Source organism: Eublepharis macularius, chromosome 12 (genome assembly GCF_028583425.1).
Source record: "Eublepharis macularius isolate TG4126 chromosome 12, MPM_Emac_v1.0, whole genome shotgun sequence".
Lineage (NCBI taxonomy): Eukaryota > Metazoa > Chordata > Lepidosauria > Squamata > Eublepharidae > Eublepharis > Eublepharis macularius.
This window is the reverse complement of record NC_072801.1, coordinates 32933461-32959861: the sequence shown is the minus strand read 5'-3', so window position 1 is coordinate 32959861 and position 26401 is coordinate 32933461. Positions and strand designations below refer to the sequence as shown.

General features: G+C 47.4%; 3 protein-coding genes across 4 annotated transcripts in view; all 3 read left to right on the top strand.

The window, feature by feature from the left end:
- Positions 1-3633: 3633 nt before the first annotated feature.
- On the top strand, positions 3634-12499 carry LOC129339090 (protein DBF4 homolog B-like). Its single transcript, XM_054993693.1, has 6 exons — positions 3634-3661; positions 6164-6333; positions 7410-7604; positions 9582-9632; positions 10117-10189; positions 12420-12499. The coding sequence occupies exons 1-6, from the start codon at positions 3658-3660 to the stop codon at positions 12497-12499; spliced, it is 573 nt and encodes a 190-aa protein (XP_054849668.1). The 5' UTR covers positions 3634-3657.
- A 1900-nt stretch (positions 12500-14399) lies between these two features.
- Positions 14400-21683, top strand: LOC129340345 (uncharacterized). The gene is made up of 6 exons (XM_054995072.1): positions 14400-14461; positions 16003-16048; positions 16601-16708; positions 16950-17064; positions 19043-19167; positions 20004-21683. Exons 1-6 carry the CDS (start codon positions 14422-14424, stop codon positions 21289-21291), a joined length of 1722 nt encoding a protein of 573 aa, XP_054851047.1. The 5' UTR covers positions 14400-14421; the 3' UTR covers positions 21292-21683.
- A 4612-nt stretch (positions 21684-26295) lies between these two features.
- The window catches only part of ADAM11 (ADAM metallopeptidase domain 11), a 69365-nt gene continuing 69259 nt past the window's right edge, over positions 26296-26401 (top strand). For both annotated transcript variants that reach the window (XM_054993007.1, XM_054993006.1), the window contains exon 1: positions 26296-26401. In XM_054993007.1, coding sequence (XP_054848982.1) covers positions 26338-26401 — 64 coding nt within the window. In that variant the 5' untranslated portion in view covers positions 26296-26337.

The window sequence follows — 26401 nt, the reverse complement described above, 5'->3', positions numbered from 1 at the left end:
GATGGATTCACCCCAAAATGATTTTTCAAACTACCAGATTTGATTCAGAAACAGCATAATTAATAAATCCAATGCTATGAAGTCAAAAACAGTCTTTTGCAGACTACGGAGCACCTGCAAGTTGAATCAGCCAATAGGAACTCTCGGAACGGCCGGAGAGACAGGAAGGGGGGTAGTTTTTTAAAAAAACGCGTAAATTGCGCATTGGCCCGTTCATGGCCACCGTGAAACTCCTGTTGAAAACCTGTGACCACATATTCGGGAGAAATGCGAATGAAATGCGTCTGTTTAATGAGGTAATGTGACCGGCACTCGGGATTGCGTGGGGAATGCAGGGAACATGCGACTTAGAATGAGTAATGTGGATTTGACCAAGGTCAGAAGCACAATGTCCTTCAAGATCTCTGCTTTTCCAACCAGCATCACTTCCATCTTGTCTGGGTTCAATTTCAATTTGTTTGCTTTCAGCCAACTGACAACAGCTGTCTTGGGGATTTCATATCTCATAATCGCATGGATTATTTTTAATACTGGGGTCTAGAATTTCTTGGCAAATTGATCAACCCTTCATGCCCGGCACTGCCATCATGCTGGGATCTTATAGGAGCAGGAGTCTGCGTGGGGTGAAATATCATCTAAATATCATTTCAACAAAAATGTTCTTTGTTGTTCTTTGAGGTCAGTTTCCTTGGGCCTGACCCCCTCCCTTTCTTTCTCTCCCACCCCCATTTGTGTTCTTTTCCTTTGATTTTCTTCATTCAAATTTTCTCCTAGTTTTAAAAAAGGTTTTAATATTTGTATTGGGACTGAGAGTTTTAAAAATGGAGGGTGGGTGGCATTTTAGGGCACAGATGGTTGGGAACAGTGAGCACCTGCCAGCAAACTGGAACCTTTGGTGCTTGTGGTGGGGATTGTAGCTTTCAAAGAAGAATGGAGCACAATGAGGCCTGAATGTGGGGGAGGAGGGGAAGCTAAAAGAAAATTATTTTGTGTTCCTTAGGTCTTGGGGTAAATGAATGGTGCAATCATGAGCCCTGGATCATGATGCATTGCTTGGCACAGCACCAGAGTAGCTAGCGGATAACCTGTGCCTTCTCAGCAGAGACAAGAAAGACCTAACTCCATAGAGCTGAGAGCATGGCAACTGAATGGGAGACCACCACAAGACTACACAACACATGCCAATGTCAGCATGCCATGCCTCTCAGAGACTGGCAGGTGCCAGCAGAGTTGCTGTGTGCACCAGTGCTTTTGCTGTGCTCTCCATTCTTTGGAGTTACATGTTACTCTGGGGCTGGGAGGACCAGATGGGGCTTTGGTTGAAGACAAAGCCCACTCCTTCCCCAGCATGTGCCAGATGCTGCCCATCTCTTTCCTAAACTGATGCAGCTGTTCTAGAGCCAGGTTTACATCTGCATGGTGTCAGACACTCTGCCAGTGTAGCTCTTGAACTGCACCAGAGTATTGCTTATTATGTGGGTAGGGGACTTAGCTGCCATCTTACCTAGTTTATAGATTGGCATAAGGATTTCACTAATTTGGTTTTTGCTTTTGAAACTAACAACATCTCATTCAGGATTTCTACCCATTGTGTCGCTTCCCAGCATAGCTGCAATAGCAAAAGGACAAGTTTGGTTTTCTGGGAAGGATTAAAACACAGCTCCAAGCCAGGCAGGGGTTGTCAATTGCCAATGCCAGAACTGGCACTGAGTGACAAACTGGTCTAAGTGGGGCAGGGGTTGGGAGACACATTAGAAGTGTATTTTGGAATCTGGACTCTGTTTCTGGATTACTTCTGCAAGGCTTAATCTAAAAACCACCTCCATGCTTTAGATAGTTTAATGCTATAGAAACTACTATACTGTGACTGAGAGAGGAAGCAGCAAGAGGCGTTGTGAGAAACTGGGGGTGTGTTTTCCCAAAATCCCTTTAGAGTCATCCCCAAAGAGGATAAACATGCTTGAGCTTCACCACGCTCATGGGTGATGCAATTGCCTCACTTTTTCTGGTGCTAAGTCTAGTCCACACCAAAAGACATGAGCATGTTGGTGCCTGTTAGGGCAACTTAGTATGACTGCTGGGACTGTCAAAATAAGATCCTACGGAATTCACTGCCACAGGATGTATTGGTGGCCTTGGACTTAGATGGCTTTAAAAGGGACTTACACAAATTCGTGTATATTAATGATGATCACAACAAAGCTAAATGGAACCTCCATGATGAGATGTAGTATATCTCTGAATATGAGCTACTGAGCTGATGCTTAGGAAATCTAGCTTGCCATTGCTGGAGACAGGATGTTGGACTGGATAAACAACAAAATCTGCTCCAACACAGCTCTTTAAAAAAAAAGTTCTTATGATCAATAGAATGTCTTGTCTAATCAATACTGTTATTGTTTGGGCTGTTGAGCAGGGGACAGCGGATGTGAACTCAATGGGACTTGCATAGGACGGGGCTGTTAAGGTATTTGTCTTTGTAAACAGAAAGCATGAAACATCGAATCACTAAGGCAGCAGCTACTTCAGAGTTTTCAGTACTGCAATCAAAGACTGGAAGTGAAAACTTGCCTGCTGCCCAAACCTGACCTGTCATTAATGGACAAATGAGATGAATGTTTAACCCTTGTCCTGTCGACACTTCCCCCGTCCACTCTGAATAATTCACTATCAAGGAAAGGAAGAGGCCTGACCAGGGCAAGGCTAAGTCTAAAGGCACTACTCAGATTACCCATTTAGAAAACATATCCTCCAGATCATTTAGCATAGATTAGTTACCCTTTAGCACACCTTAACCTGAGCCCCTTATCCCCTTTTGGGTGACAGTCTGAAATCCCAGTCTGAAAGAGCAACACTTGTTAGATCTCTGCCTCCCATGCAACCATGAAAAGCACAGATGCCCACCCCCACTCCTCACCCCCATAGTAAACCTACTTACAAACTTCAGGGTTGCCATCTGACCAGAGAAAAACTAGCTGGCCTACTCTTGTGTCCTCAACAGCCTGATGTGCATGACCAACAAGCGAAGCTTTTCATAGAACAGAGCCAAGTGTGATGCGCAGAAAGCTGCCCCCCAATGGGGGGGTGGGGCAACATGACATGCAGGTCCCCTGGAAAGGCAGCATTAAATGCTCCAAATAAAATAAACGAATAATAAATGCACACATAGGGCTTGTTGTATATGCAAGCAAAGCAAACTTGCTAAAGCTCTTAGGCAGAGAAACAAAACAAAACCACATATGGAGCTTGTTGTATATGGAACCTCTCATCTCACAAACCGAGCAAACCAGCTAAAGCTCTTAGGCAGAGAAATAAAATAAAATAAAAGCACACATGGAGCTTGTTGTATATGGAATCTTTGATCTCACAAACCGAAGCCTGCAGGGCCCCGTGGCATCCGGGAGTCCATGCTTTCCCACCTCCACTTCTAAATCTGTCTGTCATCCTACAGATGGGGGCAGAGTTAGGGTGGTGTAGCTGCGCCACTTTGGGAGTGGGGAGGAAGGCTCTGGCAGACGCAGAGCGCGTTGCAAGCTTCCGTTTGGACCTCTCCGCCTGCCGTAGCGGATCAACTCTTACGTCGCCACCCAAGGCAGGAAATTTAAATCTGGTTCCGCGTCAGCTCGACGGAGAGTCCGGGGAGTAAAGAAGGCCGTGATGGGTGAGGCGGATTTGAGAGTGCTGCCGTGCTGGGGGGGGGGGGGGGACGACGACAGGGTCCCTTTAGGGGTGTGATTCGCGTGCAGAATCCCTGCTGTGTGAATGCAGTTGCCCGTCTTTTTGTAAGATCGTTTTGCTAAACCGCTCACGCGCTGTCCCCGTTCAGGAGCATAGAGCCCAGAAAGAACTCAATGGGATGGTATTGACCAGGCAGTGTTAACTGACTTCCATGCCACGAGAAAGTTCCAGCTGCCCATTTCCACACGAGAAACCTCTGTTAAAGGAAGAGACACTTGTCTCCAGGCCTGTTGGTGACTCTGCCCAGAAAGGTCATAAGTAGGGTTGCTAATCTCCAGGTGGGGCCTGGAGTTCTCCTAGATTTACAGCTGATCTCCAGACCCATAGAGATCAGTTTCCATGGAGAAAATGGCTGCTTTGGAAGGTGGGCTCTGTGACATTTATTTATTCTTATTTTATTTTTGTTATTTATAGTCTGCCTTTCTCACTGAGACTCTAGGCAGATTCCTCAGTGTAAGTCAATATGATCAACAGCTGGGACGTTCCATAAGCAATACAGTAGGGTATGCAAGTGCAAAATTTGCATACATTTGAAAACAAGCAGCAATCTGATACAGAGCCTAAGTAATTAAACATGACATTAAACAGTGCAAAAATTACACAGTAGGAACATACTTACAGCAACAGACAGTATACAGTAGTGTAATCTGTAGTCCCTATCCCTTTACCAAAGCATGGCTCTGAACCATTTCCATCCTGTGTAAAAAAAAAAGTTCTCCTAAATAGTTCTGTTTTGTAGTTTGCAGAAAGTCAGGAGAGTGGGAGCCCTCCTAACCTCATCAGGCAGGCTGTTCCATAAGGAGGGGGTCCACAACAGTGAATGTGGGGGGGGGGGCAGCTGCTGATTTTGCCCATTTGCAGGGTGACCCCTTCAGAAGGTCCTGTTCAGATGAGCAAAGCTGCCATGGCGGAGCACAGGGAGAAAGGCAGTCCCATAGACCAAGGTCATGAGGGGCTTTGTATGTGACAGTCAGTACTTTGAATTGAGCCCCATAACTGATGAGCAGGCAATGGACTGACTGCAGAATGGGAGTAAAATGCAGGCTTCATCTAGCTCCCGAGAATAAATGAGTTGTGCTGTTCTGCACCAGCTGGAGGCTCTGAACTGACTTCATAGGAAGTCATATGCATTACAGTAGTCTAGTCTTGATGTTACTGTGATGTGAATCCAGGTGACCAGATTGGCATTGCCATCTTCTAGGGAAAACTGAGTTGGAAGAAGGTCTTTATGGCAGCTGCATTATTAACTTGCTTCTCTTACAGCTGAGCTGGATCCAGTATAACCCTTAGGCTTTTAACCGAGTCTGCTAAGGTCAACTGAACCCCATCAAAAGTGGGATGCACAATGTCATTTAAGATCTCCACCTTCCCACCCAGCTTCATTTTCATTTTGTCTGGGTTTCGTTTCAACTTGTTCATTTTCAGCCCTTTGACCACAGCTGTTGGGCAGCAACTGAAAACCTCTACTGCATCAGCAGAGGATTTGGATAGCGAGATATAGAGCTGGGTGTCGTCACTCGTCAACATATTGATCACATCCAATTCTAATTCTAGGTAGATCTGGATTATGAAAATTCTAGTAAGATTGGGAGCAAAATGGGAAAGAACGTATCCTAAAATGTATAATCTCATAGTGAGGGGGATACTTCGCTGAGATCCCTCCCCAATCCCAACCCCCATAGTTTCCAGGAATTTCCCAAGGTAGAATTGACAACCCAAGTCTCAAGGACTGTTTCTCCAGGTGGGCAGTTTACCTCTGAATGGGGTAAGTACAACACATGGCTGCATCCATGTGTTGTTATTATTGAGCTATATTAATCATTTTCAACAGCCAAATGAATGTATCCATCTTAAAGTATCTGGCAATAGGAGGGGGGATCCATCTATAGATCTTTGGGTACTGCACTATTGTTCCTGTATAGCTGTCATTTCCAACAGGATTTTCCTGTGCAGACAAGCCAAACCAGTTGTGAGTGATTGCTTTAGCATACTAGCTAAGGACATGTGGCTGCAGCTTTTGTGTATGAGAGAAGGTAAAATGCCCCTCCCCCTTGTCAGACTGCATCACTCAGATTTGGAATTAGCTGAATGACTCCATGCTCACCTATCCACAAGGCTCCATAGCCGGCACTAGAGGGCAACTATACTGTAGAAGAAGACCAGTGGTGCTGTCCTATAGGGGCTTTCCAAATGTCTCCTTGCCTCTCTTGTGATTCCTTGTAGGCTGCCAATTTGCTGTGCCATACCTGGCTCCCAAAGCACACCCAGTGTAGCGCATGCCACTGCCCAACAGATCTGTCTGACCTGTACTAAGCTCTGCTGCTTCATGCCTCTTAGAGGCAAGGAAGCAAGTGGACCCTGTTGGTGGGTGCCTTGGAGAATTGCTGTCCTACAGAGTCCTTTTTCATATCTCTTAACTTAACAGCTCGAGTGGATGGCACAGCCCAGAAGATTCAAAGTAAACCAGCTTGGAAACAAGTTCAGATAGGGGAGTCAGTTAGGAGCCAGCCTTTGGCTGGAAAATCTTTCTACTTGGACCTTCCCAGTGGCAAGAACCTGGAGTTTCTGGTGAAGCATGTGAAACGACTTGGCGGGGTAAGTATTTCGCTGTCTGGCCTAGAGGGGAGAACCTGCAATCGAGATCCAATTAGGTATAATAGAAATGAGAATGGTACGGGCTTGACTGGGAGCAGCCTAATGGAGAGGGCTCAAATAAGCATACCCCTGACCCCAAGCAGGATTTTTCCTTCTCCAATAAATCTGAGATCAAGTGGGTGGCTGGAAGTCTGTGACAAACTCACAGGAGCACAGTTCCTCTTGCTTTGCAAAACGAGCGCTTAATACTGGGCCTTCAGCTTTTTTTCTTTAGCCTTGATCTTAAACACACCAGCTTGCTGTTGTTGATCCAGAATCTGCCTGCAATTCCAGCAGTGCTGAGCACCCTCTTGCAACTTCTGCAGAGGAGAACCTGGGACAAGAGGTCTGGGGACAGGGTCTGAACATCACATGCAGATCTTGTTGTGGCTGCCAAGCTGATCCTGGGCTATGTTATCGTGGGCCAGGCAAGAAGAGGCTTTGCCCCAAGGGCAGATCAGCGTCTGTTCTGCATCATCTTTGTAGGTGGCAGGGGCACTGTCTCTCATGGCCTGCCCCTTGCAGCAGGCAAACAGCTGTAAGCCAGAGAGCTGGCTCCTTGTGCCTTCCCCTTCCACCATACGTCAGTTCCTTTTCTGTTTTTATTGTGAACCGCTTTGGGAACCATTATGACTTCTGTAACTCTTAAGTTCTCAAATAACAGAGAAAACACCATTTGTTTATTTGAGTTCTTTGTCTTTTGCATGAAGCTAAAGTAGGTTTGAAAGAAGATGAGACAGTTCCATGCAACTGTTTCCAAAAGCATCTTATTTGGAAAATTTGACGTTCTGTAACTAAAGGTTTGCTAGATCAGTTGCAGAGATTGCTGTCTGTAGCCATACTGAGGAGCAATTCTACTTGGCCTTGTGTGAGCATGGGGCAGACTCAGATCTTTCCCCTACCCCCTCCCTGGCTTTGGGCAGCCTTGCCAGAAGAATCTGAGGGCTCCTGCCTGCTGTGTCCCCGACTCTGCCAAGTAGCTACTTAAACACTATTGTCCTCTCTCCTCTGTTTGCTTCCTTTGTTTCTGGCTGCAGGTTGTGGAGAGTTTTCTCAGTAAAGAAGTGACGTGTGTTGTCTCTAATAGTCAAGAAGCCAGAAAGGAGAGATGGGGAAAAAAGCAAACTGCTGCTGTCTTAAGGGATACCCGAGCAGGAAGACATACCACTGTGGGACTTGAAAGAAGATATAAGGATCCCTTGTGCAAGCCAGCAGATGCTATAAGAGATACTGTAAGAGGACTTGCATGGAAGGGAATGTGTTGGCAGGGCTTTGCACACCTGTGCGCTCTCTCTCTCTCTCTCTCTCTCTCTCTCTCTCTCTCTCTCTCTCTCTCTCTCTCTCTCTCTCTCTCTCTCTCTCTCTCTCTCTCTCTCTCTCTCTCTCTCTCTCTCTCTCTCTCAGTCTACATTGGAGGTGTACTGTGTGCCTTCAAAGGACTCTACACTTTTGTGTTTCTGCTTGAGTCACTGTTCTGAGCATAACAGGAAGAAGGCCAATCCAAAGCAGTGACTCTTGCTGGGACACAATGGGAAGCCGCCTTTGAGGGCAGGTAATTGTTGCATTGACAGTGTTCATATTGCATCCAGTGCCAAGATGTGGCCTAATTGTCCACTTTCTGTATTTTCTCCCCTTTTGCCTCAATTGTTCTCAAGCCTGCAAGAGGGAAATCAAAGCACCTTGTGTGCTGTGTGGAAGGGGAGGTGCATATTTTCGGTAACTGATGCCGCTATAGATTAAAACCGGTCATTGACATATCGCTATAGCTTAACATTATAACAATATGTCAATTATTCTTTAAAGCCCCCCTCCCCCAAACCCTCAGTTGGCAGTAGCAGCTGTGGGGGCAGGGGCAAGGAAAGCGGTGGGAGAGACTGTCGCAGAATTTCTGTTGCTACTGCAAATACTTCTATATTTGCAGCAGCAGCTTAAGAAACATAGAAAATCCTTGCCCTGTGGATGCAGTCTAATCACAAAACAAACCTGTGGCTCTATAGCCCTTGAGCGGCAGAATGCTTATTGAATAAAGAGGACACGTCTGCAAGCAACAGACTGCCTCACTTACGCTCGTCCCCAAGGCTCTGTTGCCTGGTGGTGCTGCATGTACTGAATAAGGAGGGCCATTGGGCTTCGAAGGCCACTTCAGCCCCTTCCACGCTTCTGTTCCCAACTCTGTCATGCCCTTGATGCACCCCCATTAGACCCTTGCTGGTGTTCTGGTCCGATGTCTAGGGTGACACAGCCTGTAGGGTGGGCTCCCAAGCCTCTCCTCTCCTTTCCCAGGAAGGCCAAGATGATGAAGGGAAGCATGGAGGAGCTGCTTTCTCTGCTTGGTCGTCTTATTCTCTCCAATGGGGAATCTTTTCCAAAGAAATCGGCAGTTCTGTACTTGAAATTGATTGGCACGGGGCATGCAGCTTGCAAGCTTTCTTTTTCTTAAGAGCTGATGTGGTGGTAGAAAATAAATGATGGGATGTCAAAATAGGAGCTGGTGCCTGAGTGCTGCCAAAAAAGCTGAGGAGGAGTATTGGGGTGGGTAGCTGCATTGCCACCCCATTGCGGAGTCTAGCAAAACGTGGTTCTCTACCTGTTCCCAGTATAGCAGAACATAGGATTGAACTCTGGTCAGTATTTGCACATTTTGTTCCAGAGAACATGCTTTTGCTCTTGAAAATAAAGGTATGAACAATGAAGTCTTAAGATTTTCCATCTCTCCTTATTTTTTTAGCTTTCGATGGTTAGTTCAGAACATTATGCAGTTTTTTTCTGTTACCTTTGCCTTATGAAATTAAGCTAATTGAGACTTTTTTTTTTTGTTCTGAACCAGTGTAATTTATATCTCTGTGATCAGAATTGCAGAAATAAGAGCAGGAATTTGTAAATCTACCAGTAGTTCTTTTGGTTAGTAAACTATTTCTGGTTTTGAGTTAATTTTTATGCAAGCAAATTATATGCGGATGGATGCATTTAAATCTTGTTTTCTGGGAATAGTGTGAACAAGTTTTTTTTTTTTTTTAAAAAAACCTGCATTGGCATAAGTAGCATGATGTGTCAACTCTTTTGGAATTTGGACGTGTTCTTGTCTTGGTCTTAATTGGCATACAATGGTATATATGCTTTAAAATATGTTTTAATTAAAATACATACGTAAATGAGGACGAAGTGGAACCTTATGGGAGACCCCAACCCTTCCTCCCCTTTTTTTACAGATCCTGGTCACCCGTGGGAGGGAGCTGTTGCAGAAGGCTATCAGGAGTCAGGTGAGCTTGGCAGAATGCCCACCCCTGTCCTTGTGATGGACCATTAGAGACGATGTAAAAGCAGAGTGGGTTTGGTACCCTATAGCTCGTTAGTCTGACCTCCCTGCTATAAGACAGATTATCTCTCTTGCTCCAGGGAGCAGACACAGTGCCCAGAAAGATTCCTACTGATAGGCTCCAAACAATGAAGCTGGAAACTGTAGGGAGAGGCAGAACATTCTAGGGGTAGTTTGCAAAAAGAACTGGGTAGGTCTGAGCAGTTGATGATCCGGGGAAAGTTGGTGAAGGGGAGACCCCTTCCTAAGACAGCAGAAGGCAGGCACCAATGTAAGCTCTCAGTTCTGTCTCCAAGCTAATGAGTTCCCCACTCTCAAAACTTTTCAAGAAAGAGCATCCTTTTTCCCTTACACAAACTGTTCCACAAACTCTACTCCATAGGTGTCCTTTATGTTATCTGGATTTCCCCCCTTTCCCTTTCTTTCAGAGTAAACCTTGTGGCAGCAACAGCATCCTTGCCAGTGCACGATCCTGGGGAGTACAGATTATGCATGCAGATGGTATCTTTTTCTAATGAGGTCTGGGGGAGTGGGTTTGAACAATGAATCCTGTGTGGAAAAAGAAGCATTCTGGCCAAACTTTGGAGGTATGTGTTCTCCCTAAGGTCTGTTCTTAAATTAAAGGATGGTTTTCTTGTCCACTACATTCAGATGACATGACAAACGGAGGTTGGTCCACAATGGGCATGAACACAGCTTATTGTTGTGCTTGCTCCTCCCTCCCCATCCTTGCACACAGTACAACTGAAGACTTTAGGTTTGGGAAGGTTTGAGTCAAGTTCAGACATCATGGTAACATGATGTCTGAATACAGCCCCCTAGATACATTAGAGCCCCCCTGCCCACAACTGCCTAGGCATTCTAAGAGAGCAAACCTAAGCAGATGTACTTGAAAATAAGTCCCATTTTATACCAGGAAAGTGTTATTAGCCTTGCATCCTAAATCACAATTTAGAATAGTGGGTTGTGGAGAAGATACAAACTCTGGTGCACTCAGACATTTGTGCTTGGACATTCTTCTGTAATGGAGACCAATTCAAAGTTTCTCATACTCAAAAGCTGTGTTTTGTGTACAAAGAGAAGATGGGGAGTGTGTGAACCCACTGTGTCTCAGAGAGTCGCCTCTTTGTCATGTAGCGGTTGTGTCAGTGGGCATTCTTGCAGAATTCTGCCTATTCCTCTTAAAACCAGTTTTCAGGATTCTTAAGCCAGTTTAATACCTATTCAGGTTCCAGCTTTGCTGCTTGCTCAAAAATAACAGAAATAATTTGTTGCAATTGTGCTATTTTTTTCCTGTGTGGTCGGAATATATAATTATGTGTTTTTCCCCAAGTGCCCTTTACTCAGGGGTAGGCTAAGATTTATCCTTTCCATGGCAACTTGGCAATAATCTGTGAGGTCAGGTGGCTCCTGCTTGGAACTACCCAGAGAGCTTTGTAACAGAGTAGAGATTTGAGCTGGGATTTCATGCATCGAGGTTACCTTGGTTCCATACCCTGATTATAACCCTGAGGTGGGCGAACAAGAGAAGACGAATCAGATTTCGGAGCTTGCAAGCTGGTAGAGAGTGAGCAACCAGAGACTCAGTCCTGCTGAAACAGAAGGCACTGGTAATCTAGATGAACAGCTCCTCTTTCTGCCAAGGGGAGTGCAGTGCTTTCATCAGACCAGAAGGTGATGTGTCTGAGCTCCCATCAATCAAGGTAGTTGCTGAGGGAGACGCAAGTTCCTCCCTCACTCCCCTCTCTGCACAGCTTCAGGAAGGTAGACAACTTCATTGTTCTTTGCTCTGATGTGATAAGCTTTGCCTACTGATTTGTGGCAAAGCAGGCAGCTATTAAAGTCATAGGAGCAGGTCAAGCTTTCTTGTCAATGGGCAACTGGAGTTTTAGGCCAAAAGACAGTGTTACAATCTTTCCCCCTTATTGTAGAAGATGCTGTCACATGGACATACTTAAAAAGGGTTCCTGTGGTGGGAATGTGGAAGGAAAGGCCTCCCTTACTCACATAAACACACAATAGTACAGGGGAGTGATGTGGCTTCACGTTTAGCTAAGCTTTTTTAGTGACAGCTCTGTGGAGGACATGTGCAGCCAAGCCAGTGGTAATGAATTAAAATTGCACATTCCACTTTAAAAGGAATCTCACATGCAGCCGCTAGGATTGCCAACTAACTTGCAGGTGGGGGGGGGGGTGCACAGCCAGGGCAGAAATGGGCAAACGAAGCTGCAACATTTCATAACGTGGAGATGTGCAGACATGAGCAGTTGACTGCTGTTAAAGGCACAGCTGCTAGGGCTGACTGAATCACTGTTAGGTCTGTGAACTTTTCAGTTTGTGAAGTGGATGCTTTCACTCTTGTGCTGCTCAGTCATTCCTTTCCCACATCTAGCTGAAGGTGAAATTGAAATTGGGGTTCCACGCAGCACAATATAGCCAATCTCCAGAGGCAATATCCTCCTCTATTTACTCAGAAGTAAGTGGCTTTCAACAAGGTTTGCATTGGGTTGCTAACAATGTTGTCTGGATTCTCTGTTAGAACTGAGTGGAGGGCAGCTGTTCAGCATAGCTCTGCCCATGGGGAGTGTCCAGCGTGAGCCTCATCTCCCCTCCCATCGCTTACACATACAGGTGTAGCTTAGGTAGGTTTGCGTTTTTTTGTCTTTCCCCCCCTGCCTTTTCCTACAGGGCTGAATTTACTGTTGGCTCCTTAATGCTGGTACTTGCTCAGAAATGTTCGCGTACATACAATGGCAGGAAGAGAGGCATCATTCCACAAGACAGGTTGGTGGAGCGGGGAGTGCCGTTTAATGGGTCCTATGCTCTCTGAATCCAGGTAGGACTCACTAAGCCAGGCTTAAGTTGGAGGTGGCCCGCTTCAGATCCTGTCACAGTGGGAAGGGGTTACATCACCTCCTGACCGACCCTCAAGCGCCATGGTCCTCCCTCCACCACTCGGGGAGAGACAAATTAGCAATTAACATCTGCAGAAAGAGCTGCATGGCTACTGTATGTCCTGTGTGCCACCCCACCAAATACACATACACTACATAGGACTATTAATATTAAGCAAGTGGGGAGAGGGAGAATCATAGCGGGGAGGAATCCCATCCTCATCCCTGGAACTTCTGCTCCCCCCTTCCCTACCCACCCGCTTGCAGTGCCTCTGCCTGCCTGATTCACATGATGGGGTCTGTGGGTCCCTCTCCTCCTCCCCTGCCCTCCTCACTCAACATGGCAACTCAGAAGATGTGATGTAGCATCGCAAGAGCTCAATCGTTTCATGATGTTTTTAAAAAATCTTTTTGCATTTTAATGCAAGTGTGTGCGTGCATGTGCGCATTCCCCTGCCTCATATTTGTAGAGAAGTACCTCCTATCTCTTTTGTCCCCCTTCTCTGGACTTTTTTGATCTGCGTAGAGGCCAGGTTCAGAACAAGATATATGGTATGTAAATGTAAACTTTTTTCTGCATATGTAGGAATGTGTCTTCCCACTCATGTTGATCCTTAGCCAGCCCTTGTGTATCTGGAGTGAGGGGAAGGGCCTCCCTCTCTCTGCCTTCCCACTCTCTCCTCCGCCTGAGGCAGTGCAGGTCAGGCAAGAGAGTGATTGCCAAGGCGCCTGGAAGAGGGCCGGCTGGCCCTGGAGAAAGGGGGACCAAACCACCAGCCCCACAGTGGCTCTCTTGCTCTTTGCTTTTCCCAGGTGTCTGCCATGGTGGTGGTGGGTTTACTTTTCCTTCTCTGTGGCCAGCTTGCTGTCTTCCCAGTAACTAGCTAGGTGCTGAGAAGAGACTGCAGAGGCTGCCAAGAAAGGTGGAGGGCTGTTTTAGAGAGTGGGCACTTACTGCTATCCCTGCCATTTGACACTCAGCTCAGAGTGGCTCTCAGCTTGCCAGTCCACCAGTCCCTCTGGTGGTGATTGTTTCAAGATGTGAACACTTGCCTGCCACAAGCTTGACCTGGCACAGGCCTTCCTCGCTATTCTGGAATATGGGGGGTATGCCACTTTGGGAAATAGCAGGTGGCTCCCAAGTCACTGAATAAATGTAGCTCAAACAAGTTGTCGTCTCTGTGGTTAGCAGACATGTTTTTTTTCCTGGAAGGGCTAATGCCTGAATGATTAGAACGATCATTTACTTATTTCTTAAACTATTTATACCCCTCCCCTTTGGAAATGCATCAGACAGCCAGGTTTTGCTCTGAAGTGGGGCAGCAAATTCAGCTTACGGCTCTCCGAGGCCCTCTTCTAGCTACTCGATGGCACAGTACTGGGTACCTGCCCAAGCAGTTGCTCTGGCATAGACCAGTGAAACTTTTCCCTCCTCTTCACGGGCTCAGGTTCTTTGTGATCTTGATAGTTTGCAGCTGGATTTTCCTTGTGTGGGTGAGACAGTCCGGTGATGAATGACTGCTGTGGAGCCATTATCCAACCATGATCAGATGCCACTTGGGTCCCCAAAGCACAAACTAGTTCCCTGTTTGGGTGCAAGTGTGAATAAAGGCTGATTCTACACACATTGGATAATGCACTTTCAAAGCACTTTATCAGTCGTTTGAGGTGGATTTTTTGTTCCGCACACAAAAAAATCCGTTCCAAATGATCTATAAAGAGGATTGGAAGTGCATTATCCAACGTGTGTGGAATCACTGAAAGTCTCCTAGCTTTCTTAGTGGTGGCAGCAAGTGTCCTGCCCGTCCTTCTCTTACTGTTTCGTTCTCCTTGGTTTAGATGGAACATTTTCCTTCCCGGTCGCAGTACGCTTTGAAAGGTGAGTGTGGTCATTCTCTTTGCCTCTCACTGTTTGAAATCCTGGGCCTGTGCTGTGACTTGCTGCCTCCCATTGTGTCATGTACACTCCAGCATTGTGGCTTGGTTATGTGCCCCAATGTGTACGCCATGTTTAAATGTATTTTTCATGGCCAGCCCAAGACATTCGCTGCTCTCTATGTGTGAGACTAAAGAAGTGGGTCTGCCAAGTGCTGGGAATGTCATAAAGGGTGCTGGGGACAGAGCTCTTGATTTGGGCATGTCTGGGTAGGCTTTGCAGTCCATAAGCAGAATTAGTGACTGCTTGGCTCATATCTGCAGCTGCAGCTCCAAAGCTAAGTAAAGATTAGAGTGGCAGGTTGGCTTTCTTCTGCATTCCTATTAAGGCAGCAGAGCCATGGTGTCGATTAGGGGAGAATCTCTACCCACATGCTTAGGGGTCGAGCCCTATTTATTGGGCGCTGGCCACCATTCAAATGCCCATGGTCACCCAGGACCAAGGGAGTGCCCATCAAACTGCCTTGGCCACCAACCCCTGGGCTGAGCCAGCCCTAGCAGTCCATTCTGTCACTGTTGGAATTTTGTACTCGTTTCCGTGCCTGAGACTCAGTGGCTGTCCTCTGCCTACTGGGCTAAACCCACCCCCGTGTCTCAGCCTCGATAATGTTTTGGGTGCACGTTTCTGTCGGTAACGTGGTGTGGTCTACTCACTGAAGCTGTTTGTATCCCACCTCATTTCACTGAACTGAAGGTGAAACGTGTCCCTCCTTCCCTTCCTCACTGGGGGTCACAAAGCAGGGCCTGCAGCTGAATGCGCCTCTTTGCACAGAGGTGTGCCTGCAGACAGTCTGCTGTATGTGGCTCTCGATCCAGCCAGAGAATTTGCCATGAGAGCTGCTGGGTCAACGGAGGGTGGTTTTTGTTGGATTCAGTTCAATCCCTTCTTAGCTATTTCCTTTGAAGACCTCCTCCATATAGGACTAGAAGAACCTTGAGTCATGGCCTTGATATGTCTAGGCCTTCCCCCCCCCACCCTTTACCTCCCCTTCCCGAAATCCTAAACATTTCTCTGACACTTGAAACTGCCGATAGACTCTCTTTGTGTAGCTAACAAGGTCTGTCTCCGGCTCCAGTTCCCCGGAGTTGCTGTTGCAGGTGCCAGCCCTGGACCGCATCCCACTTGCTAACAATGCAGCTTTGGCACCACACTGGCACTGTGCCCACTGGGTAGACAGGCTGTCATTTTAATAGAATAATCGCTTTGTTGCACATGGCTTAAACAACAATCACCGGCAACAGCTTGCGGAGCTCTTTTCTCACGCAGCTGGCTGCTTAACAGCAATACTCCTCACAGTATTCTCCACCCCTTCAAATTTTCTGTGCTGATCTTCTGAGGAAAATTGCTTGGGTCGAAAAGTGACCTGGAGTTGCCTCCTTTGACCTTCACTCTAATCCTAGAAGAGGTTATGTGGGTTTTTTTTCTTTTGTGTCTTCTTATAATGCTGATAGTTTGTTTTCCCCACCCCCTTGTTTCCTTCTTAGTTGTGAGGCTGCAGTCACCCTTTCTGAAAGTTGAAGATGAGAGCCGGTAAGGGCCCCATGGTAGTGTCTAGGGGAGGGGGCCATTGCTCAGTGGAAGAGCCTTTGCAGAAGGTCCCAAGTTCAATCCCTGGAATCTCCAGTTCAAAGGAGCAGGCAGTAGGTGATGTGAAAGACCTCCACCTAAGACCCTGGAGAGCTACAGCCCAGTCTGAGTTGACGGCACTGACCTTGATGGACCAATGGTCTGATCTGTTATAAAGCAGCTTCATATTATTTGTATATCTCCCAATGTGGAATTTCTAAAAGTTGGGCTTGCCTGAAGTCCTTGCCCCTTGGGCTAAGAGACTTCCCTTGCAGGATGAAGTTAGTTAGTGGCAAAAGCAAAGGACTCTGCACATGGTTGAGGGCCCAGCCCTCTTCTTTGGTGTTTCATTTGTTGTGCAGGATGGACCTTGGTATTGGTTCTGGGGTTCCAGCTCCAGTTAAATCCTGGCTGCCCCTCTGTGTCCCAGCTTAAAAATTCTGCAGGCAGAAATACACCCAGGCCTTCTGCCCTGTCTAGCTGCCCAAGACTGATCCAGACTTCTTGTTCCTGTAGGCAGCTCCGTCCCCTCCTTCAGCAGTTCAAGAACTTCCCTGAATTGTATTTCCTGGCACTACGAAGACACAGCCCATTTGACCCTCCACGATCCCCTGCCATCACAGAGTAAGTGCGGGAGAGGGTGGGGGAGACACACAGAGGGCAAGAGGCAGCTGTACCAGTCAGTACAAAGGAATCAAACTTTGCATGTGTGGAATGGAACCGGAGCTCCACCGTTGGCAGGGTTCCACATTGCAGTCTCTTTGTAGGACTTGCCAGACTTGGGGGAATGAAGTAGCAGGTTTGGGAGCAAGGGAATGTCCCGGATTCACGTTGCTCCTCTTTCCCTCTCTCCCACTCTCTGCAGAGCACCTGGAGGCCAGCCCGTCCACAGCGATCCGTCCTCTGATTACTGTCGAGTCCCCAAAAGGCAGAGAGGCTACTGCGAGTGTTGTGAAGAAGCCTTTGCTGAATTGCAAACAGTTACTTACCGATACGATAATAGATGTTCTCCCTGCCCTTCTAACTTTGAAATAAATTATTGGGGGAGGTTTAAAAAATAGATTTTAACATCCTCAACAACATTTTACAGAAAAATACAACATACTAAACCATAAGCTCAAAGGACAAGTGACAAAAACAGTATTTCAAAAAGAGAGAGCCTAGCTTAACTAAAAATCTTACAATGTATATCCCCTGCCCTCCACCCAGTAAAAGAGCATTCCCTACAAGAAGCAGAAAAATGAACCCTGGCACAAAGAATCAACTGGTGGGGTGGACAATTTAGTCCTTTTTAAAGCTCTTGGAAAATTATTGATTTAACTGATCTACAGAAAGCCATCCAGGTATTCTAAAGCCTTGGGCGGGGGGCACCTGCTGCAGATTTGACATACAAAGTAGACCAGCCTTAGAAGATTTTAAACTGCAGACAGGTTGGTACCGGCAAAGATAATCCCTCTGATGGTTGTTGGGGGTTTTCCGGGCTGTATTGCCGTGGTCTTGGCATTGTAGTTCCTGACGTTTCGCCAGCAGCTGTGGCTGGCATCTTCAGAGGTGTAGCACCAAAAGACAGAGATCTCTCAGGTCAGGTGAGAGATCTCTGTCTTTTGGTGCTACACCTCTGAAGATGCCAGCCACAGCTGCTGGCGAAACGTCAGGAACTACAATGCCAAGACCACGGCAATACAGCCCGGAAAACCCCCAACAACCATCGTTCTCCGGCCGTGAAAGTCTTCGACAATACATAATCCCTCTGAGCTTGAAAGGTCAACAACCAGCACTTCGAATGGGGCCCAGAAGCAAACAGGAAGCCGTGGCAATATGGTGGACCTAGAACTTGACCCCAGACCTTCCCCATCAAGGCCCAGTTCATGTACTGGTTGCTTCATTCTGCACCAGATGTGGCTTCCAAACCATTTTCAACTGCAGCCCTATGTAATGCTCACTACAGTGGTCTAACCTTGATGTTAAAAGGCATTTGTGATTGAGGTTTGTCTCCTCCGCCCTGGCTGAGTTGACTTAGAAATGCCAAGGTTCCTCTAAAGGAAGAGGCCTGCTATATGCTTCTGTTGGTTTCCTGGCCACCAACATGAATTCTTAGCTGCATATACTCAAGTGGCCTTGACAGTTTTGGTCCTGGAGGATGCAACTTTTTGATTTCTATGGTCTGGTCTGTTATTTATGGAGTGTGAAATTATGTGCAAAGAAAAGCTGACCTTGGTACATTTGCAGAACTTCCTCCTTTTGCATAATTCTGCTTTTGCTAGACAGGGGATGGGACAAGGAAAGGTGTAAAGCACCTGTCATAGTCTTGTTCAGTCACTTCTGTAACATCTGAAATAACCAATCTGCACACTTCTTGCAATCGTGAGGCAGAAACTTAAGAGTGTGTCTTTAAACAGAAACGGAACTTTGTGACTAATACTGCACTCGGTGCTCCTGCAGAATTACAGTGCATGTATAGTTCTGGGTCCTCCTGCCTGGAAGGCACTGAGGCCTTATTACACTTGTTGGTGCATAATCTGGGGGTGGGAGTAGCTACCTTTACCCTTCCACACACTGCAGAATCTCATAGCTTCCCAGTGTTCCCTTGTTTGGATCTTGTTAGCCAAGCAGAGTGAGTTGCTAGATTTCATGGTGATAGAAACCTGGGGATGTCACAGTTCCTTGGATATCCTCATATCTAGCTTTAGTAGGGCAGCTGTTTAGAGCAAATTCTCCTTGGGAAGTCCAGGAGTTTGTATGGCTGTGGCCTCTTTTTCCAACTCCCCAGAAAAGCAACTGTGCTTGGTTGTCGCAGGTGCCAAGGCCGTATCAGACTTTTTGACTCCCCAGTAGAAGAGGGTGTCGTCCCTTGCTAGTGGGAACCAGTGCTGTTTGCTGGCTCTTTGCCCATGCCTGCCTTCCCATCTCTGAGCCTTTTGTTCCACTTCATGCCTTCTTACTTATGTTTCCTTACAGCACCTTCAGAGCCCTCGGCATACAGCATTTAGTCTGGATGCCTCCCACTACGCTCTGGTGGACAACCTCATCTCCCAAATGACCAACGATTTCGCAGTGCCCTCTTGGTTGTCGCCGACACTGAGGTAAAGTTTTGGAAGTGGTGCTCAGGAGTTCGTGTCAGGTGTTCCTAGCAGTGAGCTGTTGGATCGCGGCCTACTGGCTGTTGCCCTTCTGTTAGGGAAGCTGACTTACACCAATGGACCTGCCAAGTGGGTGTTGTGAGGGTTTATCCCTCTCTCCCCCTGCAAAAAATGCCTTTTGCCTCTTCAACCTGTGAGACTTGTTCAGCTTGGGGGAGGTGTGAAGCTAGGTGGAAAGCGCTGAGTGGAAAGTTTATTCCAAAAGCTTAAAATACCCCAGAGATCCATTTGTGGATCTCCCAGTGTCTCCCCTGGCTTGGCCCTTTGAGGTGTTGGGAGTAAACAAAGGATGACTATTTCCCATCATGCTTTGAGAGTTTCCTGGAGGCAATGGGCCAGGACCAGTTCAAGTTGTTTTGGAAGTTGAGTTCAGCACCCTCTCGTTTGTGCAGCTGCTTGGATGGGCAGGGCAGAGGAAAGTCTGTGGCTGTTAGTGACCACACAGAGTGTGTCTGCCAAGCCACTAAGTGTGGTGATGCATTGTGTTCATTGGGTGGGGCCGCAGGAGTTAAGGGGGAAATTATGGTACCTGACCTAAATTGTGTGTGAACAGGTTCCTCCTTCAAAGTCTTTTCCTGGTGGACCAATTGGGGGATTGGTTCCCACCTCCTTCTGTCATGAACTTCTTCAGCAGCCTTTGGTAGTTAGCTGACTTTCTCTCTTCAGCCTCTGTCTTCAGAGGTGCTCAAAAGGGTGCAGAAGAGCAACAGGACAATGATGCGTGTGAAATGCTTTACCCGTGTGAGAAAGTATACACTTGAAGCCTTTTCCCCCCACAGGGTGCCTCCACCTGCTTATGGTGACCTTTTTGGATTTCAAGAGGACATTTTGGAGAGAGCCGATGCATCTGGCCAACCTGAGAGATACTGTGTTTCTAGTGAGGGCTCAGTGGCACAGCCTGTGAGCACAGGGAGTTCGCCCCACTTGCTTGAGGACCAAAGCTCTTTCCAGCAGATCAAACTCCCACAGGAGACACTCAGCACCGCAGCACCGCTCACCTCACAATCCTTGCAGTCTCCATCCGGCTGGGCTGGTGGCAGCAGCTGTGCCGAGCACCATGGAAGAGGAGGAGGGATTGAAGACGCTCCTCTGAAGACTGCAGCCTCCCCTGATGTTGGATATTGGCCTACCTCACAGCAAAAGCAGCTCTGGACACCCCCCACCATCCTGCCCCTACCGCCTCGTAAACGCAAGCTCTCATACAGCCCACGTGGGCAGGCCAAGAAGAGGCCTGCGGTGACCACAAAGTCACCAAGCCAGCTGCTGCCAGACACAAACACAGTCCATAGGATCCCTGTTGTTGGTGCAACAGAACTCTCCTTTTCTCATGAGTGCAGCACCCAGACAAATCCAGGACACCTCCAGCTGCCTGCAGTTCCAGTTGTCAACCCCCAACGTCTTCATGCCCCTACTCAATTCCCTCAGGAAGGGTCCTCTTGGCTCCCTCAAGAATGCTCTGTTAAGGACACCGGCTGCCTCAATGGGCCAGTGCAGCAGCTGGAACATAAGGAGGGGCCTGCTGTCTGTCCCAGCGAGGAACAGCACGCATGGACTCCTTGCAAATTCCTTAGTATGGATGCTGAAATGAGCATGTCCGGCTTCCCTGTGGGCAAGAGCATGCCCTCACAGCTGCTTGGTTCTGAGGTCCAGCCATGTTCTCGTGGCATCGCCCCCTCTGAGTTTGTTCAGGTGGTAGAGCGGTTAGGCCCAGGCCAGCCTCCCCTTTCCTGCTCTGAGGAATCCTCTTCCTCAGAGTCAGAATGGGACAGGCCACTTCTGTGTGCTCTGGAAGGTGCCTCCCGTCTCCCTTTTGAGCGCCCCATAGATTCTGCACTGCTGGGGACCTGCATCAGCATGCGGGACAGTGGCTATGAATCTCACCTTTCTTCTGTGCTCTGGCAGACCCTGGAGCAGCATGAGGCATGCAAGAGAGACTCAAATGGCAGCCACAGCCACATGGAGGTTGCACCAACTCCCTTTGGGGCCTGCCTGGACAGGCTAGGCCCTTTTTTAGAAATGAACATACCCTCTCCCCGACTCTCCTGGCTGCCTCCACCACTTAAGTAATGTACCCCTGGCACCAGGGTACTCTCTGGATCCCCTCTTTCCCTGGGGTGGGGGAGGCGGGGGAGTCCAGCCAGTGGCCAAGGACAGCATTTGCAGCACTCGGCTCTTCCTTCAGGTGAGAGAAGGTCAGCCTGGTGAGGGTGTGTGTGACCCTCTGGTCCAAAAAAAAGCCAGGGTGAGATTTGCAGTCACCCTCTGCCTCCTCACCTGCTTCCCACTGATGGGTGGGAAGGGCACAGTTGCCAGGTAGCAGCCCCGGCTGTTACTTGAATATGATTTTCCTCCCACCACCTTTTCTGTTTTCTGCCAAATGCCCCCCTCCCACACGCTCATTCATAGACAAATGAATTATTTTTAACTGCTCTTTTTAAAAATAAATTTCTAAGCTTCAAGGTACTGTGTGGCTGTCTTCTTTCAAGGAACTCAGGTTTGAGCGCACAGTCTCCCCTCGTTTTAGTCACAACAATCCTATGAGGTAGGTTAGTGTGTGTGTGTGTGTGTGTGTGACCGGCTGTAGGTCACCTACAGTGCAGTTGTAAGCAGAGTTACACCCTTCTAAGCTCATTGATTTAAATGGATCTAGAATGGCATAACTGCTAAAAAGTGCACTCCAACTACTATATTACCTATAAGCGGCAATTTGGTAATTGTGGGGGGTGTTTCCTCTTCAGAGGTGGTGCCTGCCACCTGCAATTTTCGCCAGTACTGTATTTACTCAAAAGGAAGATGAGCCTGAATGTAAGATGACCCTTTTAAAATGTTACCTTTTGAACTAGTCAGCCTCAGCATTTCTGGTCTTAAAACATTTTAAATGCTTAATACTAAATACTTAATTCCTTAACTCTCACCTGTTTGAGATGCTTTTTTAGTTCTTGCTTAGTGTTCATGGCAAAATAGGAATTTAGCTTGTGGTATGTTGACCTGTTAGCGGATATTGTTGAATTTCTTGGTGGGCATTGTAAACATGTAGGATAGCTGTGCACCGTGGCAGATTGGAGCATTTTCTGTCGGCCCTGCCCTCTTACATGTCAGCTCTGCCCCAGACTTCCAGCCCTTCATTTCCTCTGGGTGTGTGGGACCTGGATTACACGCCAAGGTGGTTGATCCACACCATGCCCCTTGCCAGCTTTGTGTCTTTTAAGGTTTAACAACCCTTTATATGCCATTTCCTGCATTAAGTAAGCTCTCCAGAATGCTTTGTGTCTTTTACTTGCCAATTTGAGTAAGCAGCAGCCTGCATATGGTTCTGAAGGATGGTGCTTTTTATGTCATTGAGCATATAAAATCCACCCCATTGCCTCGCAAATACTGACCACTAACAACTGATTGTTTCCTCCTAACACAAAAAAATACCAGCTACCCTTCACTAGTGTAAACTGATCCTTTAAGTTATATTTACAGAGGGTCTTTTATCCTTAGCCTAAAAGGGGCAAAATCCCATGTTAAAACCAGACACAATCCAGATATGATTTAACAATTTTATTTTAGCAATACCCTAATGAAGATTTTAAGGCAACAAGGTTTATTCCTTTAATTCAACTTTTTATTGATTCCTCAACCCAAGAGGAAGTTTCTTCAGAAACTTCAAAAAATTCTAATACATTTTACCTCAGTACTTTATCTTAATGCTAACTCTTTACAATACCAGATTACAATAATCTCACCAGTTCTTGAGAGCAATATAACAATAGAATGAGTTGGCCACTTCTCATTTAACTGGAAGAGTCAGATGAGAGCTTTTACGCCAGTGTTCCTTAAACTCATTTAGACGGATGTAGAGGACAACATATAAAAAAGGAGAAAGTGAGGGAGGCGCCATAGGCTTTCTCTCCTGACATTCGGGACGTTGTAGCTAAGCAATCATACCACTAATTTTGGATTGGCACTCATTTGTTGAGCATCTGCTGGTAAGGATAAATTTTTCTGAGACTTTTCACAAATCATTAACTTTCGTTCAAACAGGCAATATTATAAATGAAACAGTTTCTAGCACAAGCTATCTCCTGCTCATAGCTGATTTGTTTTTGGCAATCAGAGTGCCCAACTCCTGTTAAACTTATAACTATACAAGATTACTTTTATTTTTTTTCGTTTTAAAATGTCCAATTTAGATCTGAATTTTTCTGCCTCCTCATGGTACAAACTGGCCCTTTGCCTCAGCTGCTTTCAGTTGTACTCTTGCTTGCCGATTCTTGACCATCCCAGCACCCCGGGCTCTTTGCCCAAGTCTCTAGACAAGCCTTCATTCTGGGATCTCTGCCCAGACTAATGACGGGTCAGTGGTGGTCAGGTAAAAGACAATGTTCTCATCGAAACAGGCGTTTTCAAAAAGGCCTGAAATTCCATATATTAACGTGGTCTTGAAAGACCTGTAATTCTACATACATACATTTTCTATAGTTTAATATTAGGGGCATCCTGATCTCTGTAAATAACAACAACATTCGATACCGCCCTTCAGGACAACTTAGCACCTACTCAGAGTTGTTTACAAAGTATGTCATTATTATCCCCACAACAATCACCCTGTGAGGTGGGTGGGGCTGAGAGAGCTCTGGGAGAGCTGTGTCTGACCCAAGGTCACCCAGCTGGCTTCAAGTGGTGGAATGGGGAATCGAACCTGGTTCTCCAGATTAGAGTCCCACTGCTCTTAACTACTACACTAAACTGGCTCTGAAGGGGTGGGGAGGGGGACTGTACAAAATCCTTTAGATCCTAGAAAAAAGGAATCTTCTCCGTACATTCTACACTGACCCCCCGCCCCCTCTCCTTGGGCCGTGCACAGCTGAACTAGCAAGACTTTTGGAGATGTGAGTCTAACTTTAAGTAGGGACTGTCAGAATTGAAACTTTTTCTCTTGTTTTGCCAAGCATCCTTTTCCTCTCAGTGCCTCCCCCCACCCAATGTTTATGAACTCCAGAACGTCTCGGCCAGAGGCAAAGAGAGGGTTCAGTGAGGGTTGCCAATGCCACCTTGGGAAATTCCTGAGATTTGGGGGCAAAGCCTGGGGAGGGTGGATTTAAGAAAGGGGGGGAACCTTAACCGAATATTAATACCAAAAAGCTCACCCTCCAAAGCAGCCATTTTCCCCAGGGGAACCAACCTCTGTGATCTGGAGATCAGTTGTAATTCCAGGAGATCTCCAGTCCCCAAATGAAGTTTGCTAATCTTAGTACCTCCTGCAACACCTATAACTAGAGAATAAGATTATTTCAAAGGTGGACAGTAAGCCAGAACCCTACTTCTAAAACTTCAAGAAGCTCTGTTGCAAAACATCTCCAAACCATTCGGATGTTGTCTCAGTTTATCTATGTACCAGATTCCTAGCAGCCACAGCTGGTGGTATGAAAGAAGACTTAACTAGACAGGTGTAACTTAATAATAAGAAAAAGAAGGCCAGGTGTGGTGTACCAATGAAGGGGCCCAGCAAAGGTTTTGAGTCGTTGGAATGGAACCCTGTGAAGCTTAGGTAATTCAGTTTTTAGCCTACTGGGGGAAGGGGCCAAAGGCTAAACATACATGGACTTACCACCAAACATACATGGACTTACCACCATAATCAGGCTTGAGCTAGGGCACAGTTATTCATTTACCTCATTTATACCCTGCATTTCTCCCCAATGGGAGGCCCCAAAGAGGCTCCCATCATTCTCTTTTCCTCAACTTTATCCTCACAACAAACCTGTGTGGTAGGTTAGGATGAGAGCATGTGACTGGCCCAAGATCACTCCGTGTGCTTACACCTTGAAAATCTTCTAAGTCTCTAAGGTGCCACTGGACTCAAATCCTGCAGATCCTAGTCTGACCCTCTAACCACTACACCAAGTAAGACAAACAGCCCAAACTTTTCGAGCTACTGGGTTACATGCCAGAGGGATTGAAAAGCCACTGGCCCTGATGCAGTAGCAGCTCTGCCAGTCTCACCATACTGAGAGCAACAGCCTGCAGCAAGAGCAGGGTTTCTCAGCAGCTGCACCCAGCCAGCCTGAATTTCTTCCTGCCCTGGAGACATAGCTTCAGTGAACTGGGGCACATCAAAAAGGAACGGCCCAGGGGCAGTCCTCAGAATCAAATGATAAGGGTTGCCAACCTCCAGATGGGGACTGGACATTCCTAAAAATGCAACTCAACTCCAGACTACAGGTGTCAGTCCCCCTGGAGGAAATGGCAACTTCGGTGGGTCGACTTAATGGCATCGCATCCCCACTGAGCTCCCACCCCACCTAGAGCTGGCAACCCTATTGCTATGGGTAACTCAAGCAAGTGAGCCAAGGTGCAAGGGGGGAAACACATACCCACTCTGCCAGGCTTGCTAACTCGTTTGACTTCGCGCCAAACTGCCGGATTTGGAAGCGCCAGGTTTCCTTTCCGGAGTGTCAGTCCCACAGGTGTGCAAAGCAAAGGGCGTGGCCTTGAGGACAAGGCCCTCTGCCCACGGCGTTAAATACCAAGACTCGATCGCCTAGAGAGCAGCGCTGGCATAAATGAAGAAGAGGCTCCCGATTTCTCCCTCCGTACCGGCTGCCCTGTTTGGCCCGTGCAAAGGGGCCTCTCGCGCGCAGGGAAGGTTGTTCTACTGATGCCTTCCTGTTGCCTTCTTTGATCCCGGTCTACAGGGAAAGAGTGCGAGCGGGGGAGGGGGAGGCAGAGCCCTCCCTTGCTAAAAAGGCTGGAGGAGGGATCTTCGCCGCTCACGTGCTCTTTTGCTTCCCCCTCCCTCACATCATGTTGGGCGCTTGTATCCATCACTGCCGCGCCAGGATGAAGAGGTTGCAGGCGCCCGCCAGCCCACTCCCAACTCTGCCCTGGGCTTGATTTGGCTTGGCAAGACGCCCCCCCCTCCCCTCCGGCCGCCGCGCCGCCGCTTCTTCCTTCTCTCGCTCAGCAACAGTCCCCCCAAAGGGAAGAAGAGCGGCCGAGAGGCGACCACCCGGGGGAATCCCGCACTCTCAATGCAAAGCAAAAGAAAGCGAAGAAAGGGCACCCCCGAGATCCGTCTGCCCAGCACGCCGCGCCAACCGGTGCCAAGACGATTATGAAGGCAGTATGAGCTGCCCGTTGCAGAACTGGGTGTTGACAGCCGCCTTCTCTCTGCTGCTTTCTCATTCAG